This window comes from Pseudophryne corroboree, chromosome 8, assembly GCF_028390025.1.
Source record: "Pseudophryne corroboree isolate aPseCor3 chromosome 8, aPseCor3.hap2, whole genome shotgun sequence".
Classification (NCBI taxonomy): domain Eukaryota; kingdom Metazoa; phylum Chordata; class Amphibia; order Anura; family Myobatrachidae; genus Pseudophryne; species Pseudophryne corroboree.
Window position 1 is genome coordinate 466,429,160 of NC_086451.1, and position 19,134 is coordinate 466,448,293.

At 43.9% G+C, this 19,134-nt stretch overlaps 1 protein-coding gene across 3 annotated transcripts in view; it reads right to left on the reverse strand.

Annotated features, from left to right (window-relative positions):
• Positions 1–19,134, reverse strand: part of PCDH19 (protocadherin 19) — a 200,101-nt gene that overhangs the window by 63,111 nt on the left and 117,856 nt on the right. For 2 of the 3 annotated variants that reach the window (XM_063938365.1, XM_063938364.1), the window contains exon 3: positions 8,719–8,777. The exons of the other annotated variant lie outside the window; for it this stretch is intronic. In XM_063938365.1, the coding sequence (XP_063794435.1) occupies positions 8,719–8,777 (59 nt within the window). The remainder of the gene's footprint in view (positions 1–8,718; positions 8,778–19,134) is intronic. 3 annotated transcript variants of the gene reach the window in all.

The following is a 19,134-nucleotide window of genomic DNA, read 5'->3' on the forward strand; positions in this document are numbered from 1 at the left end:
CGCTGCAGTTGTTCGCGATCGGGTCGGAATTGCGCATGACAACTATTCTCCCTCTTCCGGGGGTCCACGACACCCCTGGAGGGAGAATAAATAGCGTGGCGCGCGTAGGGGGATCTTTTGCACTCGCCCCGCTGCCGGCATATCGTAGTAGACCCTATGCATGATAATGTACCAGATTAATAACAGCAATACACTATAGAAAATACAGCATAGTCCTTTGCGGTATAAGATAGTATATGGATAATGTATAATTCAAGTGCCCAATCTGGAATCTGATCCCTAGAGTAGAAGGTGAGGGGGGGGGGGGGCAGTGGGGTCCACCGGGGGTTTCCCCTGTACTCCTGTGGGCCAGTCCAACCCTGATTAGTCATGGCGCTTGCGGCAGGCTTGTATCAGTGCCCGGGGCTATTCAATTGCTATGCGAGGTGAGCCCGCAGGTTCCATTTACCATGGGTTTCTGTTTGCACTATCCTGAGGTTAAGGCTATGCTTCCACTATGAGGTTTGCAAGGTGAAATCTGGCCCCTCTACTGCACTAGACATTGAATCCAGGGCCGGATTAAGGGCCACATGAGATGTGGGGCTGAGAATGAAGCTGTGACCAGCTGTGTGTGGATGTGGCCAGTGCTGCTTGGGTGTGACCATTCATGTGTGGGTGTGGCCAGTGCTGTGTGGGTGTGGCCAGTGCCGAGTGGGTGTGGCCAGTGCCATGTGGGTGTGTACAACCCTTATACTATCAGCACCAAAGCTGTCTCCCTAAACACTTAAAAATAGAAATACAATTTTAATACTTGTGATTTATGGTCAACTATTTGGCCAACTAGGTATCTGGTGATCATCATGCTACCATAGTGATGGGCCTATTTTTATGCTGTGGCCTGGAGCTGGAGCTCTATCCGCCTCATTGTTAATCTGGCCTTGCCTCAGTTTGCGCCACCTGCCCCTCTTATTATCCTCCATCTAGATACATCACTTAGCCCCTCCTATTTTACTGCCATTTTATTAGTTATCAGCCCTGGCAGGTAAGCGAGCACAGAGGCTGCATGTTATTCATGTCCAAGGTTTGCAATTGTTGCTTGTGAGCGATCAATGCATCACTGCTTACATCTCTCCGTGCACCATAAAGATTCACCGTGCATGCCGCCATTGGGACTGCTACTGGGTTCAGAACAAAGCATCAAAAGCAAGTAGTAACCTTGTAACTGGAACAAACCATGCTGCCTGCCATGCAAGGGGTACATATAGATATTTCCATGCAGGGTAAATACTGACTGCTTTTGCCTGTAGCCCCAAATGCTGAACAGCTTTATTCTTACACTGCAAGTTAGATCTGAGTTTGGACACGCCCCTTCCAAATCTAACTCTCTGCGCACAAGTTACATCTACCCCACCTGCAGCGCAGCACGGTGTTACCAAGGTGCCAAGTAAATGCTCTTGCTTTGCTCACAACTGAAAACTAACTGAACAGTGTTTATGCCAGACTTTGCAAGCTGTTATTCTTGCATGTATGTAGTTGGCTGCATGTATGTAGTTGGCATGATTGCATTCTCAACAGGTGAGCTACCTCAAATGTCTTGTATTGAACTTAACCTGTGCAAATAACCCGCTAGGAAGGCGGCCATCAAACTTTTCTGCTGTCGTGGTAAATGCTCACACTCATATGGTGTTACTGCTACACTAAGAAAATTGGTGACAAACTACGGTAACAAATATATCTATATTCAGAGATGCTTATTTATAGAGTGTATAGGTACTGTCAAAAATCTAAAACGGTTTTCATTCATGTCCCTGTTATGAAGTCGGAAGATAACACCGACATTAATTTCTATCCTGCTCTGATCTTTACCATCATGCATCCAAGTTCAGTTAATTTCATCCAGTGACCCACTCGTCCTAGAATTACCAGTGGCCGTGTCCAATTATTTAGCTGCAATGAAACTCAGCATTCCAGCAATATGGAAGGACCGTTGTGATGAGCGGATTCGGTTTTACTCGGTTTTACTCGGTTCTCAAAACCGAATCTTATTGGCTCACTGATGTCACGTGTTTTGGATAGCCAATAAGATTCAGTTTTGAGAACCGAGTAAAACCGAGTAAAACCGAATCCGCTCATCACCTGCAAGTTAGAGCACTGGCTTCTGGCTGGCTCAGGACAATCACATATATCATAATTTCATGGAGATTGTAATAGCTCACAGGACATCCCACACCAATAACTAACTAGCATTGTGCCTAAATCAGAATAGCAAGAAATACACACACGCTGACAGAGGGAGGAACAGTTTTTCCAAACAATTTTCTCCAAAACTGCAATATATACTATTGTAGCGCATTATGTAAATCTGTGCGGTAGACGCACATTATGACTATAAGTAAATATTTGAGCATCAGGAAATTGTTCCTGCAAAAATAACATCAGTATTGGCTGCTGTACTTTAAATAGTGCTTCAGCCTCACAAGATTTTTGGAAATAATGCACAATTCAACAGATATTAATAACTTACTATATATATATATATATATATATATATATGTATATATATATATATATATATATATAGTTGGAGGCTGCACGAGCACTCCAATTTATGGTATGGGCCCAGAGAAAGCACTTTAGGCTTTATGCGACGTCTTGTTGACAGCAGCGCCATTTGATAGAATTACTGGCTGATAATGCGCTGGTGAGTACACATTGATTCCTGCATTATGAACAGAAAACCAGCATTTGTAACAGTAAATCATAGGAGGCTTTCATGCTCTGCAGGTTGATTTTCATTTGATCTTGTTTTTAGCTGAATAATATAGACTTGGGGAATATTTGTACCGGGGTTATTTGTCTGCGAGAAACGTGCTCTAAAATCTGAAGTGAGCGCCGACGATTTTACATATCAATCACTCGCAAGTTGCAGTTTGTTCTTTCTGAAAGATTCATCTTTTGTTCAAAGAGGTAAAGAGCCTGTGAATGCTGCGGGAGGCGCGCAATTACGCTTCTTCTGGGCTATAACTCTTACTGATGGAGCTATGGAGGCGAGATGCATAAGCCCCTTCAGCAATGTGGGGATAGCCCCTTTAATGTGTCACAGAACCTGCTTTTTGTCACATATACTATAAATATAGATACAAAATTATATATAATTATTATTATTATTTATTAAACGACCGATGCTGAGTTGGACGGCAGACGTAAAACCCTTTTGTGAAAAAATGGCAATTGCGTACATACGCAAATTTGGACAAATCGCGAGAGGCGTGCAGTTCCACTCCATTTGCATATGAGCCGTGCATACTTATTTATTTTCCCAGAACGTCCAGAAGACACCCGGATTTGAGAAAGTAGACAACCCTCCCCTTCTGGACCTCGCTCACTACTCCAGGGAATTGCGCAAGATGGGACAGTGATGACAAGATTTGCAGGGAATCATGCGCCCTTCTGTACTTGGTCTACAATTGCTCACCCCCTTCCCTATCCATCCGGCCCCGCAAAAGCGTCAGGTGTGAGGAAATCTGCATATGCGCATATACTTATTTTGTGGGCATGCCCTGAAGCAATTAACATATTTTACGCTATGTAAACTGATGTAATTCTACGGAGTGTCGCCCAACTGTCAGACGGAATTAGGGCATTTGCAACAGTGTGCAAAATTTTCTCCCCAAGAATACACAGGGCGGGATGTACTCAGGGAAAAAAAACTGGTGGTGGGGTCCTAGTACATTTCAAAAATGCGGTAAAACCCCCGAAAATAGGGGTTTTACCGCATTTTTGAAATGTACTAGGACCCCACCACCAGTTTTTTGCCGCCCAGGGTATTGCCATCTCTGGATGGCGATACCCTATAGAAGCCTATGGGCTTCTTATCGCCGGCCGCCGCAACCTGCCGCCTCCGCCGCCCCCGCCGCAGGCACCGACCCCCCTCGCCCCCAGCATACCTTCCTCCAGGCAGCCCTGGTACCGGAAGGTAATCTCCTCCTCCCCCTAGCAACGCAGCCGGAGGTCCTTCCGGGTGCAGGGGGGAGGAGGAGGCGCCGGGGGCAGCCTGCTGCTGCTTCCCGGCGTGCGGGCAGTGAGGAGACCCCTGGGAGGTGATGGAGACCCCCCGCACACCACTTCACAGGTATTGTGGGGGGCCTCCATCACCGCATTGCGATGTTGATCGCATATATTAGTACATATGCGATCAACATCGCGTCGGTAGGTGGCGAGGGGCGGCGATGTATTTTAATACATCCCACCCATAGCGTATAAAAACACTGCGCAAACACAGACAACGCACACTGGGCCTAATTAATTTTTGTAAGTAAAGCAAAAAAGCAAGCAACTAGGCAAAGCCATGCTGCTCTGCAGGTGGGGCAGATGTAACATGTGCAGAGAGAGTTAGATTTGGGTGGGGTGTGTTCAAACTGAAATCTAAATTGCAGTGTTAAAATAAAGCTAACATTTGTGGGCTACATGCAAAAGCAACCAGTATTTACCCTGCACAGAAACAATATAAACATATTTGCTCCATGTTTTTTTTTCCAGACACAAAGTTTCTTACTTTCTTTTCTGCTTTACTTACAAACATGAATCAGGCCATTCGTCCAAATAAGTTGCAAACTTTAAAGAAAAAGACGGCGCTGTACATCCCTCGCAGCGACTGAGTCGCACCTGCCGTCTTGCGCCGCGTGGCTTATAGATGCTAGGTGTGTGAGTACACATCTGTATGCAGAACATGGCAGAGAAAGCTCTTTGAACGTAAGAATGATATATCACTTTTTAAATAAAATGTAATAACCGTCAAAATAAAAAAAACAGCATCTTAATATATCGTGCTGACTATAGATTCACAGCATTAAATTCACTTCAGTTTATTGGAAAATTACACTGGTGGTCCCGCAATTAAAATAAATCAGAAGCCTATCTCTTGGCGCTATGCAATAAATAACTACGTCTGCACTAAATTATGATTTGCCTACATTCAGAAATGGATTATAGAGAAGAGATGAAGAAAATACAACGGAAGGAAAACAAGAAACACACAAAGAAACCCACACATTACAGTAACAATAAAAGCACAAAGTATCGGCGCACTACTCTGAAATCAAAAAGAAAGCTAGAATAGATTTTAAATCAGATTTTTTTTTTTCCTCTTTCAATATTTTGTAACAAAAATGCAAATGAAGCCGCTTTCATGTTTGTACAACCGTAGTCATAAAAGGCCTAAAAGCATAAACAGGGCGATTTGCGAGTTCACCACGGCTGCATTTAAGAAACCTTGGAGCTGCATTTGCAGCTAAGTAAAGCTTCCCCCCCTCTGTATCCATAGCAACCAAAGAGACCACCTACCATTTATTTCTTTACAGAGCTGTGAAAATACATTTAGACTGGTTCTCAAGTGTTTCATTGCGAATAAAGGTGTTGCAACCACAAAAAAAAAAAGAAAAATGACCAAAGAAAAACGAAACACTCGGTTGAGTTCTAAGGTAGAACAATGAGAAAAGTGATTCTGACGTTGCTTACGGAGTCGCAATCAGGGAGGGGGCGATGCAGCAAGTGGCGGTAATTTTGCAGCCCTGACATAGTCATATAACACGGCACGTGGCGGGCTGGAAGCCTTATGTCAGATTACAACGTGCAAAGGTTACGGAGATTAATAAGATTTACGGTAAAACACATTCATCTCTGCATATCAACTGCAGCATTTATCAATATTAGAAGCTCGCAATATAACAAGAACATTCTGTCTGTGGCATTCTCCTCCTTATATTGCGGAGAGAGACAGCCCTATACATAATGCCTGCCGGGCTGAGTATATGAATATGATAAAGTGCTTTATGGTCATTGTATATTAATAATCCTGGCCGATCCTGGGGTAGATGTAATTAATATTGAATGTTACTTTCTGCTGTTTTATGAAAAAATTGCTTCGAATTTAAGAGTATTTAGGGTAGGCTTTGGTATTACAAGGGTTGTTTACCTGGTGACTTGAACACCCCCAAAGTGGAATTATTTTCTGCAATATGCTAATAAATTGTAGTACCATTTTTGACCACTAGATGACGGTAATGCAGATAACTGTTAAACCTTTATATCTATGGTGCAATAGAGTTCAAAGACTATTCTAGGGCAGCACTCAGATATACTAAATGGCATGTCATATAGAAAATCAAGAGCATATTAAATTCCTATTTTCTATTCCTATTCCGATCCTATTTGTCTATACCTCTTAATTTTGCATATGACCCCCTCCCTCCCCATTCCAAAATCTTGCACTCATCTGTAACAGCGGCCGACGCAATTAAATTATTTCCAGAGATCTGGTTACATTTAACCCTTTCACGTAGGGTGCTGCCTGCACGGACCATAGTGCTCTACGCACCCCATTGTGCTACACCTAATGACAGTCATGGATCATTTTAAATGATCATATAATAAATTTTCACTTTTAATGTTCAGAATAAGCAGTAATCGCTCCAAAAATATACATAAAGAATGAAGATGCAACGCACGAATGGTCATAAGTGTAAATCAGGAGCTTTATATAGAACAAATCTTTAAAACTTTACAGTGAGTGACACTGAGGCACGAGGCACTGGGATAGTCTCAAGTTCTATAGCATTGTTCCAGGAGGTGCATATCATTTAACATAGGCTAATGACTTCATATGCCACACAGGGACTATTACTGGCTGCCTGACTGGTGCATGACCAGGAATACGGATATATTGTCATGTCAGTGTCTCTTATATCTGTTTTAAATGCAGCAAACGCAGCACCTCTGTACAGCATGTTACATGAGAGGCACCGGATGCTCCCTGGTTGCCAAAATGTAAAAAGTTTGCGTGAGAGAGATCTTGAAACCTGCTGCATAATGTTCCCAGAGCAGGAATTAATAGAACCTCTTTGAAGATCATTGAGATGTTCTCTTTGAAGGAAGGTCTTCTATAGAGAAGCAAATCGGCGTGACATCATGATGTTTCCTGTGGTTAGACCGTCCACTACTGAGCGACAAAGGGAGATGTTTGCTGTAGCATTCCTGCATTCTGCCAGGGACTGTACTGATGAATAGGGAGAGAGAACAGTGGAGGGTGGAGACCGCTCCCCGCCATTACACAACAGTCACGTCAGCCATGTTTGTTTTGCTTGTGATTAATGGAGCCTTCAGAAGAGAAGAATGAGTGTAGGCAGATGTGTGTCTGTGCAGGACTGGTGTGCACACATCCTCAGACACAAACACACCTACCCTATTTCCCTGACTTGTGTCTGACCACTAAACCATGTCCCATTCTCTGCATGTGAATGCCAGGAACACAACATCCCAATTACCATTCACACAGCGCAGACGTAACGCGTCCAGTCACTGTCACCGGCCAAGCCCCTCACTGCCGCAACGCAGCAGGTGCTAAACTACAAGGCCTGCAGCAGTGGCTGGGAGGGCATGCTGGGAGTTGTAGTTCAGCCATAACTGGATGTCCAAACCTGTAGCTACACTGCTTATTTTCCTGTACTGCTGAGACAGTCAAGAGGTTTATTTCATTTTTATTATTATTATTTGTATTTTTAATTTTATAAGATAGAATTGTATGCAGCACATACCGTAATACATGCTGTACACACACACACACACACACACACACACACACACACACACACACACACACACACACACAAACACACATAATAAATAAATATATATATTATATATATATATATATATATATATACACATGTAGGATTAACAGACAGTAGACATTCACCATATAGTGTAATATATTTAAGTACTAATGTATATATATATATATATATATATATATATATAGTTGTATTGTATATTAGTCACCAGCCTGTGAAATTGATGGAACAACATACAGTACCAGTAATGTCAGCGCCTGCAGCTGTGCGGGCCCGAATGGAGCATCAATTGACTTGCTCCGTCAGACACCATCTAGTTGCTGACAGTGTGCCAAACACTTGAATTCCCCCAATAGAGGTGAGGAGCAAGGTTAGCTATATATATATATATATATATATATATATACAGTATATACACAAAAGGGCAGACTAGATGGGCCAAGTGGCTCTTATCTGACGTCAAATTCTACGTCAAATAGCCTTTGAGATAAGGTTCATTTTGGTGGAGGACAGAGAAAAATAGAAATGGTTAATTCCCAGTTTGAGCATTAATTCTCTCCTCCAAAATTATTACATTTCTATTCCCACTACAAATAATGCGTATCCTACATTACTAGACTGTCCGATTAGGCCAACCAGAAATATACTAACAAAAAAGTTCATTCTTATCATCATCAACATATATTCAAGTAAAAAAATATAGTCTTCCGCAGAATACATGAATGTCACCCTGCAGACACTGCTACTTCATACCGGGGGGAGAAATGGCATAGAGTACATAACGTGCGCTAATACCGCTTCTCCCCCATAACGACGGGTAATACATTTACCCACTGGAGCGTAAATGTTACCCCGCCCCCTTATTGCCAACCATCACGCAGTGTGCGGAGACAGGCAAACTCCGGATCATCACCCATGTTACTATTAGACTATTATTCTTGTTCTGTGTCAGACGCTGCCGACACAATATTTAGTTTACAGGGGACATACAAGACATAAACGACCTGGTGGCTCTAGAAGACTATGCAAGTAATAAGGAAAGTCAGACTGAAATGTAGGCTCGGCAGCAGAAGAAATCAATTTTCAGAAGCAATGGAAAGAAGGACTGTACCTTTTAATCAGATGTGCCCGGCTGTTCACGTAGTTTGTGTCGAATGAATAGTTCTCGGTCTGAAAGAGGAGAAGAGGAGAAGAAGAAGAGGCGGTTAGACACAGACATAGTGCAGCCTGGGCCAGAGTTGAAGGATTACAAAAGCTGGGGAGAGAAGTGATTCCACCACAGAGCATTCAGGTCATGAATCTGAAATAAAATAAAATGTGATGAAACACCTTTCATAGCGCTCGGAATAACACAGCAACAAAAGAAAAAGAAATGGCAGTGATTAAAGGGGACGGGACAACATCGCAACAGGCCTAAGCTTGATTTGGCGGAACGGTTTACATACACATTCCCACGTATACACATTCTATACAATTACCAATACGTGATTAATGCATGTTTAATTTATGCAGGAAAACAAAACTCTATCAGCGAGTATATGGTAGATGGGGCCATTGTAGAGCTGGCTTATCAGTAACGCAACATAGCCTCCTGCCTAGCCACCAATGGTCACTTGTGAGACCAGATGACTCTCACCCATTTTTTTCATTTAGGTCAAATGAAAGGAGAACCAGTGTGTTGCTTAGGGCACCATGGATTCATAATTGGGCTCTGGGCCGTGGGCTAGGACTGCACCAAGGGCAGGGTTGGACTTGCCCACAGGGGTACAAGGGAACCCACCTAAGAGCCGGCCCTGATCAATATGATGCCCTAGGCAAGATTTTAGCTGGTACCCCCTAGCACCGCCGCTAGTTCCACCTCTCACCCTGCACCCCTTTCCCATCACCCCTCAGTCATAGCAGTCCTCATTTTGGTGCTCCTACCCCCCATATTTTAAATAGGAAGAGTGCGCACATTCAGCGCGCAACCCAAAAAGGGGCGTGTTCTTTTGGGAATGGGGATGGCCACACAATTCAAATGACGCCACACCATATTGCTCTTTATTCACATTAGACCACACAGTAGTGCCTTTTCTATACATTACGCCACACAGTAGAGCACTATATACACATAATGCCACACATTAGTGATACCTTTCTACACATAATACCACACAGTAATGCCCCTTAATGTAGCATTTCGTATGCAGCTACAGCCACAGTCACACACAGAATATAGGCATGCCTCATATCATTTTAGTCAGCAGAATCTGCTTGTGACCCTAGGCATTTGCCTAGTTTGCTTATGCCTAGGGCCGGCTCTGCCCCACCTCTTTCACTAGGGATCAGGTTCCAGACTGTGCACTTGATATTTTATCAAGGGGACCTGACCATGCATCCTCTAATGGTTAGCCAAACGGTTGCAGCTGGCCACACCCCTTCTGGAGACTGACCACACCCTTAAACATGGCCTGCTATCACTGCATTCCCCCGGTGGGCCCATCATGCCCCAGTCCAACACTGTCCAATTAAATATTTGTGAGGAGTTTGTGTGTTCTCACCCATATTTACTTGGGTTAGAGTTGTCTACGATTTCAGATCCACTGTAATGAAATAAATGAAACCAGACTGGACACCAGTGCGCATGTCCCAACAAATGACCGTTGGGAGCTGAACACATGACAGTTGGGTGCTGATTAGCTGGAGCACCATTTATTATCATACGCAATGAGTTTTATCATTCACAACGAGTTTTATCACTCATTGATAAACGAGCCCTTAAGTATGGTTTTATTTGTTACATTTTGTTTCCTGTGTTTATTTCATTTAAAAAAAAACTAGTGTTCAAGCCCGACGCTGGGGAATCTCTGACAGACCCGAGAATTGTTCAAATTGCGCGTTTACTCCTGTTGTGTTTGGCATAACTCACACGCTGACACTCCGAGCTTGCAGGTAGCCTGCAGATAATGGTCTATAATAGTTAGGACCTTCATTAACCTTGCCGGTGGCCTCTTCAGAGACTGAGAATGTCACTTTGCCTGCAGATTTCAAGCAAGCAGCATCAAGCCCACCTTCATACATTTTCTCCAAGCTACTGGCCAGCCGCTGCCAGCCCCCTGCCAGTCATCACGGCTAACATACGGGTCCAGCTAACGTAATGCAACACATAGATGTCACTCCGAATGCTTTCACTATGAGGACTGTCACATCATTACCCAGGGAGGTATTAAAATGCCTACGATTGGGGCAGTTAATATTAGTTATTTATGTAGTGCACATATTCCCCAGCACTTTGTAGAGACTAAGGTGTAATAAATGTATTATAGTCACGGCCAGGGGTCAGATCATGTTGGGGTGTAGTGACCTATGTATGTATAGGGTGTAATAGATGTATTATGATCATGGCCAGGGGTCAAGTCATGTTGGGGTGTAGTGACCTATGTCTGTATAGGGTGTAATAGATGTATTATGATCATGGCCAGGGGTCAGTTCATGTTGGGGGTGTAGTGTCCTACGTCTGTATAGGGTGTAATAGATGTATTATGGTCACGGCCAGCGGACAGGTCATGTTGAGGTGTAGTGTCCTGTGTCTGTATAGGGTGTAATAGATGTATTATGGTCATGGCCAGTGGTCAGGTCATGTTGGGAGTGTAGTGTCCTATGTCTGTATAGGGTAATAGATGTATTATGGTCATGGCCAGTGGTCAGGTCATGTTGGGGGTGTAGTGTCCTATGTCTGTATAGGGTAATAGATGTATTTTGGTCATGGCCAGTGGTCAGGTCATGTTGGGGTGTAGTGTCCTATGTCTGTATAGGGTGTAATAGATGTATTATGGTCACGGCCAGTGGGCAGGTCATGTTGGGGGTGTAGTGTCCTATGTCTGTGTAGGGTGTAATAAATGTATTATGGTCATAGCCAGTGGTCAGGTCATGTTGGGGTGTAGTGACCTATGTCTGTATAGGGTGTAATAGATGTATTATGGTCACGGCCAGCGGACAGGTCATGTTGGGGGTGTAGTGTCCTACGTCTGTATAGGGTGTAATAGATGTATTATGGTCACGGCCAGCGGACAGCTCATGTTGAGGTGTAGTGTCCTGTGTCTGTATAGGGTGTAATAGATGTATTATGGTCATGGCCAGTGGTCAGGTCATGTTGGGAGTGTAGTGTCCTATGTCTGTATAGGGTAATAGATGTATTATGGTCATGGCCAGTGGTCAGGTCATGTTGGGGGTGTAGTGTCCTATGTCTGTATAGGGTGTAATAGATGTATTATGGTCATGTCCAGTGGTCAGGTCATGTTGGGGGGTGTAGTGTCCTATGTCTGTATAGGGTGTAATAGATGTATTATGGTCATGGCCAGTGGTCAGGTCATGTTGGGGGTGTAGTGTCCTGTGTCTGTATAGGGTGTAATAGATGTATTATGGTCATGGCCAGTGGTCAGGTCATGTTGGGAGTGTAGTGTCCTATGTCTGTATAGGGTAATAGATGTATTATGGTCATGGCCAGTGGTCAGGTCATGTTGGGGGTGTAGTGTCCTATATCTGTATAGGGTAATAGATGTATTATGGTCATGGCCAGTGGTCAGGTCATGTCGGGGTGTAGTGTCCTATGTCTGTATAGGGTGTAATAGATGTATTATGGTCACGGCCAGTGGGCAGGTCATGTTGGGGGTGTAGTGTCCTATGTCTGTGTAGGGTGTAATAAATGTATTATGGTCATAGCCAGTGGTCAGGTCATGTTGGGGTGTAGTGTCCTATGTCTGTATAGGGTGTAATAGATGTATTATGGACATGTCCAGTGGTCAGGTCATGTTGGGGGTGTAGTGTCCTGTGTCTGTATAGAGTGTAATAGATGTATTATGGTCATGGCCAGTGGTCAGGTCATGTTGGGGGTGTAGTGTCCTATGTCTGTATAGGGTGTAATAGATGTATTATGGTCATGGCCAGTGGTCAGGTCATGTTGGGGTGTAGTGTCCTATGTCTGTATAGGGTGTAATAGATGTATTATGGTCACGGCCAGTGGGCAGGTCATGTTGGGGGTGTAGTGTCCTATGTCTGTGTAGGGTGTAATAAATGTATTATGGTCATAGCCAGTGGTCAGGTCATGTTGGGGTGTAGTGACCTATGTCTGTATAGGGTGTAATAGATGTATTATGGCCATGTCCAGTGGTCAGGTCATGTTGGGGGTGTAGTGTTCTATGTCTGTATAGGGTGTAATAGATGTATTATGGTCATGGCCAGTGGTCAGGTCATGTTTGGGGTGTAGTGTCCTATGTCTGTATAGTGTGTAATAGATGTATTATGGCCATGTCCAGTGGTCAGGTCATGTTGGGGGTGTAGTGTTCTATGTCTGTATAGGGTGTAATAGATGTATTATGGTCATAGCCTGTGGTCAGGTCATGTTGGGGTGTAGTGACCTATGTTTGTATAGGGTGTAATAGATGTATTATGGCCATGTCCAGTGGTCAGGTCATGTTGGGGGTGTAGTGTTCTATGTCTGTATAGGGTGTAATAGATGTATTATGGTCATGGCCAGTGGTCAGGTCATGTTGGGGGTGTAGTGTCCTATGTCTGTATAGTGTGTAATAGATGTATTATGGTCATGTCCAGCGGTCAGGTCATGTTGGGGGTGTAGTGTCCTATGTCTGTATAGGGTGTAATAGATGTATTATGGTCATGGCCAGTGGTCAGGTCATGTTGGGGGTGTAGTGTCCTATGTCTGTATAGTGTGTAATAGATGTATTATGGTTATGTCCAGCGGTCAGGTCATGTTGGGGGTGTAGTGTCCTGTGTCTGTATAGGGTGTAATAGATGTATTATGGTCATGTCCAGTGGTCAGGTCATGTTGGGGTGTAGTGTCCTATGTCTGTATAGGGTGTAATAGATGTATTATGGTCGTGGTCAGGTCATGTTGGGTTGTAGTGTCCTATCTCTGTATAGGGTGTAATAGATGTATTATGGTCATGGCCAGTGGTCAGGTCATGTTGGGGGTGTAGTGTCCTATGTCTGTATAGTGTGTAATAGATGTATTATGGTTATGTCCAGCGGTCAGGTCATGTTGGGGGTGTAGTGTCCTGTGTCTGTATAGGGTGTAATAGATGTATTATGGTCATGTCCAGTGGTCAGGTCATGTTGGGGTGTAGTGTCCTATGTCTGTATAGGGTGTAATAGATGTATTATGGTCGTGGTCAGGTCATGTTGGATTGTAGTGTCCTATCTCTGTATAGGGTGTAATAAATGTATTATGGTCATGGCCAGTGGTCAGGTCATGTTGGGGGTGTAGTGTCCTATGTCTGTATAGGGTGTAATAGATGTATTATGGTCATGTTGGGGGTGTAGTGTCCTATGTCTGTATAGGGTGTAATAGATGTATTATGGTCATGTTGGGGGTGTAGTGTCCTATGTCTGTATAGGGTGTAATAGATGTATTATGGTCATGTCCAGTGGTCAGGTCATGTTGGGGTGTAGTGTCCTATGTCTGTATAGGGTGTAATAGATGTATTATGGTCATGTTGGGGGTGTAGTGTCCTATGTCTGTATAGGGTGTAATAGATGTATTATGGTCATGTCCAGTGGTCAGGTCATGTTGGGGTGTAGTGTCCTATGTCTGTATAGGGTGTAATAGATGTATTATGGTCGTGGTCAGGTCATGTTGGGTTGTAGTGTCCTATGTCTGTATAGGGTGTAATAGATGTATTATGGTCATGGCCAGTGGTCAGGTCATGTTGGGGGTGTAGTGTCCTATGTCTGTATAGGGTGTAATAGATGTATTATGGTCATGGCCAGTGGTCAGGTCATGTTGGGGGTGTAGTGTCCTATGTCTGTATAGGGTGTAATAGATGTATTATGGTTATGGCTAGTGGTCAGGTCATGGTGGGGGTGTAGTGTCCTATGTCTGTATAGGGTGTAATAGATGTATTATGGTTACGGCTAGTGGTCAGGTCATGGTGGGGGTGTAGTGTCCTACGTCTGTATAGGTTGTAATAGATGTATTATGGTCATGGCCAGTGGTCAGGTCATGTTGGGGGTGTAGTGTCCTATGTCTGTATAGAGTGTAATAGATGTATTATGGTCATGTCCAGTGGTTAGGTCATGTTGGGGGTGTAGTGTCCTATGTCTGTATAGGGTGTAATAGATTTATTATGGTTACGGCTAGTGGTCAGGTCATGGTGGGGGTGTAGTGTCTTATGTCTGTATAGGGTGTAATAGGTGTATTATGGTCATGGCCAGTGGTCAGGTCATGTTGGGGGTGTAGTGTCCTATGTCTGTATAGGGTGTAATAGATGTATTATGGTCATGTCCAGTGGTCAGGTCATGTTGGGGGTGTAGTGTCCTATGTCTGTATAGGGTGTAATAGATGTATTATGGTCATGGCTAGTGGTCAGGTCATGTTGGGGGTGTAGTGTCCTATGTCTGTATAGTGTGTAATAGATGTATTATGGTCATGTCCAGCGGTCAGGTCATGTTGGGGGTGTAGTGTCCTATGTCTGTATAGGGTGTAATAGATGTATTATGGTCATGGCCAGTGGTCAGGTCATGTTGGGGGTGTAGTGTCCTATGTCTGTATAGTGTGTAATAGATGTATTATGGTTATGTCCAGCGGTCAGGTCATGTTGGGGGTGTAGTGTCCTGTGTCTGTATAGGGTGTAATAGATGTATTATGGTCATGTCCAGTGGTCAGGTCATGTTGGGGTGTAGTGTCCTATGTCTGTATAGGGTGTAATAGATGTATTATGGTCGTGGTCAGGTCATGTTGGGTTGTAGTGTCCTATCTCTGTATAGGGTGTAATAGATGTATTATGGTCATGGCCAGTGGTCAGGTCATGTTGGGGGTGTAGTGTCCTATGTCTGTATAGTGTGTAATAGATGTATTATGGTTATGTCCAGCGGTCAGGTCATGTTGGGGGTGTAGTGTCCTGTGTCTGTATAGGGTGTAATAGATGTATTATGGTCATGTCCAGTGGTCAGGTCATGTTGGGGTGTAGTGTCCTATGTCTGTATAGGGTGTAATAGATGTATTATGGTCGTGGTCAGGTCATGTTGGGTTGTAGTGTCCTATCTCTGTATAGGGTGTAATAGATGTATTATGGTCATGGCCAGTGGTCAGGTCATGTTGGGGGTGTAGTGTCCTATGTCTGTATAGGGTGTATTAGATGTATTATGGTCATGTTGGGGGTGTAGTGTCCTATGTCTGTATAGGGTGTAATAGATGTATTATGGTCATGTTGGGGGTGTAGTGTCCTATGTCTGTATAGGGTGTAATAGATGTATTATGGTCATGTCCAGTGGTCAGGTCATGTTGGGGTGTAGTGTCCTATGTCTGTATAGGGTGTAATAGATGTATTATGGTCATGTTGGGGGTGTAGTGTCCTATGTCTGTATAGGGTGTAATAGATGTATTATGGTCATGTCCAGTGGTCAGGTCATGTTGGGGTGTAGTGTCCTATGTCTGTATAGGGTGTAATAGATGTATTATGGTCGTGGTCAGGTCATGTTGGGTTGTAGTGTCCTATGTCTGTATAGGGTGTAATAGATGTATTATGGTCATGGCCAGTGGTCAGGTCATGTTGGGGGTGTAGTGTCCTATGTCTGTATAGGGTGTAATAGATGTATTATGGTCATGGCCAGTGGTCAGGTCATGTTGGGGGTGTAGTGTCCTATGTCTGTATAGGGTGTAATAGATGTATTATGGTTATGGCTAGTGGTCAGGTCATGGTGGGGGTGTAGTGTCCTATGTCTGTATAGGGTGTAATAGATGTATTATGGTTACGGCTAGTGGTCAGGTCATGGTGGGGGTGTAGTGTCCTACGTCTGTATAGGTTGTAATAGATGTATTATGGTCATGGCCAGTGGTCAGGTCATGTTGGGGGTGTAGTGTCCTATGTCTGTATAGAGTGTAATAGATGTATTATGGTCATGTCCAGTGGTCAGGTCATGTTGGGGTGTAGTGTCCTATGTCTGTATAGGGTGTAATAGATGTATCATGGTCATGTCCAGTGGTCAGGTCATGTTGGGGGGTGTAGTGTCCTATGTCTGTATAGGGTGTAATAGATGTATTATGGTCATGGCCAGTGGTCAGGTCATGTTGGGGGTGTAGTATCCTATGTCTGTATAGGGTGTAATAGATGTATTATGGTCATGGCCAGTGGTCAGGTCATGTTGGGGGTGTAGTGTCCTGTGTCTGTATAGGGTGTAATAAATGTATTATGGTCATGGCCAGTGGTCAGGTCATGTTGGGGGTGTAGTGTCCTATGTCTGTATAGAGTGTAATAGATGTATTATGGTCATGTCCAGTGGTTAGGTCATGTTGGGGGTGTAGTGTCCTATGTCTGTATAGGGTGTAATAGATTTATTATGGTTACGGCTAGTGGTCAGGTCATGGTGGGGGTGTAGTGTCTTATGTCTGTATAGGGTGTAATAGGTGTATTATGGTCATGGCCAGTGGTCAGGTCATGTTGGGGTGTAGTGTCCTATGTCTGTATAGGGTGTAATAGATGTATCATGGTCATGTCCAGTGGTCAGGTCATGTTGGGGGGTGTAGTGTCCTATGTCTGTATAGGGTGTAATAGATGTATTATGGTCATGGCCAGTGGTCAGGTCATGTTGGGGGTGTAGTGTCCTACGTCTGTATAGGGTGTAATAGATGTATTATGGTCATGGCCAGTGGTCAGGTCATGTTGGGGTGTAGTGACCTATGTCTGTATAGGGTGTAATAGATGTATTATGATCATGGCCAGTGGTAAGGTCATGTTGGGGTGTAGTGACCTATGTCTGTATAGGGTGTAATAGATGTATTATGATCATGGCCAGGGGTCAGGTCATGTTGGGGTGTAGTGACCTATGTCTGTATAGGGTGTAATAGATGTATTATGGTCACGGCCAGCGGACAGGTCATGTTGGGGGTGTAGTGTCCTACGTCTGTATAGGGTGTAATAGATGTATTATGGTCACGGCCAGCGGACAGGTCATGTTGAGGTGTAGTGTCCTACGTCTGTATAGGGTAATAGATGTATTATGGTCATGGCCAGTGGTCAGGTCATGTTGGGGTGTAGTGACCTATGTCTGTATAGAGTGTAATAGATGTATTATGGCCATGTCCAGTGGTCAGGTCATGTTGGGGGTGTAGTGTTCTATGTCTGAATAGGGTGTAATAGATGTATTATGGTCATGGCCAGTGGTCAGGTCATGTTGGGGGTGTAGTGTCCTATGTCTGTATAGTGTGTAATAGATATATTATGGTCATGTCCAGCGGTCAGGTCATGTTGGGGGTGTAGTGTCCTATGTCTGTATAGGGTGTAATAGATGTATTATGGTCATGGCCAGTGGTCAGGTCATGTTGGGGGTGTAGTGTCCTATGTCTGTATAGTGTGTAATAGATGTATTATGGTTATGTCCAGCGGTCAGGTCATGTTGGGGGTGTAGTGTCCTGTGTCTGTATAGGGTGTAATAGATGTATTATGGTCATGTCCAGTGGTCAGGTCATGTTGGGGTGTAGTGTCCTATGTCTGTATAGGGTGTAATAGTTGTATTATGGTCGTGGTCAGGTCATGTTGGGTTGTAGTGTCCTATCTCTGTATAGGGTGTAATAGATGTATTATGGTCATGGCCAGTGGTCAGGTCATGTTGGGGGTGTAGTGTCCTATGTCTGTATAGTGTGTAATAGATGTATTATGGTTATGTCCAGCGGTCAGGTCATGTTGGGGGTGTAGTGTCCTGTGTCTGTATAGGGTGTAATAGATGTATTATGGTCATGTCCAGTGGTCAGGTCATGTTGGGGTGTAGTGTCCTATGTCTGTATAGGGTGTAATAGATGTATTATGGTCGTGGTCAGGTCATGTTGGGTTGTAGTGTCCTATCTCTGTATAGGGTGTAATAGATGTATTATGGTCATGGCCAGTGGTCAGGTCATGTTGGGGGTGTAGTGTCCTATGTCTGTATAGGGTGTAATAGATGTATTATGGTCATGTTGGGGGTGTAGTGTCCTATGTCTGTATAGGGTGTAATAGATGTATTATGGTCATGTTGGGGGTGTAGTGTCCTATGTCTGTATAGGGTGTAATAGATGTATTATGGTCATGTTGGGGGTGTAGTGTCCTATGTCTGTATAGGGTGTAATAGATGTATTATGGTCATGTCCAGTGGTCAGGTCATGTTGGGGTGTAGTGTCCTATGTCTGTATAGGGTGTAATAGATGTATTATGGTCATGTTGGGGGTGTAGTGTCCTATGTCTGTATAGGGTGTAATAGATGTATTATGGTCATGTCCAGTGGTCAGGTCATGTTGGGGTGTAGTGTCCTATGTCTGTATAGGGTGTAATAGATGTATTATGGTCGTGGTCAGGACATGTTGGGTTGTAGTGTCCTATGTCTGTATAGGGTGTAATAGATGTATTATGGTCATGGCCAGTGGTCAGGTCATGTTGGGGGTGTAGTGTCCTATGTCTGTATAGGGTGTAATAGATGTATTATGGTCATGGCCAGTGGTCAGGTCATGTTGGGGGTGTAGTGTCCTATGTCTGTATAGGGTGTAATAGATGTATTATGGTTA